The sequence below is a fragment of the Octopus bimaculoides genome, chromosome 5, assembly GCF_001194135.2.
Source record: "Octopus bimaculoides isolate UCB-OBI-ISO-001 chromosome 5, ASM119413v2, whole genome shotgun sequence".
Taxonomy (NCBI): domain Eukaryota; kingdom Metazoa; phylum Mollusca; class Cephalopoda; order Octopoda; family Octopodidae; genus Octopus; species Octopus bimaculoides.
This window is the reverse complement of record NC_068985.1, coordinates 97,325,766-97,327,024: the sequence shown is the minus strand read 5'-3', so window position 1 is coordinate 97,327,024 and position 1,259 is coordinate 97,325,766. Positions and strand designations below refer to the sequence as shown.

At 36.5% G+C, this 1,259-nt stretch overlaps 1 protein-coding gene across 1 annotated transcript; it reads right to left on the bottom strand.

Moving 5' to 3' along the window:
* Nucleotides 1–285: 285 nt before the first annotated feature.
* Nucleotides 286–936, bottom strand: LOC106871711 (caspase-3-like). The gene has a single exon (XM_052968083.1). It carries the CDS (start codon nt 934–936, stop codon nt 286–288), a length of 651 nt encoding a protein of 216 aa, XP_052824043.1.
* Between the last annotated feature and the right edge of the window lie 323 nt (nt 937–1,259).

Below are 1,259 nucleotides of genomic sequence, written 5' to 3'. Positions count from 1 at the left end.
ATATATATATATATATATACACATATATAATTGAGGAGAGAGTGGGAGAACGTATGTTAAACGAATATTTTATTTGTAAAAGTATAGTTCTTTTGTTAACATGATTACTATGGAAGGAAGCTGTTTCTTTTTATTCAACCGGGGATCATCGTTTATAGACTCATATTCATAGGCAACTCTACGATTTACCGAAAGCATTAATTGTTGCAGTTCAAGTCGATCTCCGTCTTTTTCCAAAATGTGGGCTAACGACTGAATAAATCACGATCCATTAGTAAAATCTGTCTAGGAGTAAAATCCAGGGACAGTAGAATAAGCCAGAAGAACGTTTGCCCAAACTGGTACTTTGTGAGATTTGATATTTCGATGTTCTACTTGACCATCAGTAACATCGTACATAACTGCACCGCTGTCCAGTTTTGTTCCCCGACAGGCTTGTATGAAGAATAGTGTTGGCTTACCTATTAAACCTGGGCATTTATTAGGAAGCAACATCTCCACTAAAGTATCTAGTCTTACTTCTTTATCCGTGCCATATATCAGGTTATCGTCTTCACCGTGAGTCAATATAACACAAACGAAGCAGTTATGATTCCCATGGTCCATCGTGGATATATCCGTAAAGATTTGTTTCATGCTTTTCACTGATAAATTCTTCCGGTTAATCACATTAAAATGCAATGATTCCAATGCCTGTTTAATTGCTGATGCATCTCTATCGGATCCTTGTCGTTGAGACATTCTAGTCGATTCGTCGAAGGTTTCATTGTTGATTATTAAAGCCAGATTCTTTTTATTACGATCCATGTTATATCTCGTACTTACAGATTTGCTACTTTCTTCAACCGACTCCATTTCAACATCTTGAGGTGTTAAGTCGGGATTTCTTTCGTTAAAATATATGCCTTCAACACATTTTGCATCTGTGTAGTCCATGGTTGATCGGAATATCTATAAAGCTGCCGAAATGTGGCAGTAAAGCTTAAACTGCGAATTGCTATGAAAGTTGAGGGACGGAAAAAGACGTATATTATTTCGTTTTTTTCCCTTTGTTCAGCTCAGAAACAGCAGTTAAGTTAGTTCCGGATGGGCATATAACAGAAGTGATTATTCAAGTGATATTAGTTAATATAAGTTATTGAGACAAACACTTACCTCTCTGGCTAATCGCTCATCAACTTTTTCAAGTACCACTTGAAAAGGAAGATGAGAATAGAGAGGCAGGTTTAATCTCGTGAAAGTTTCAAAAAAAGGTGGGT

Coding starts and splice junctions, on each gene's coding strand:
- LOC106871711 (XM_052968083.1), bottom strand. CDS start 936: ATGGACTACACAGATGCAAAATGTGTTGAAGGCATATATTTTAACGAA.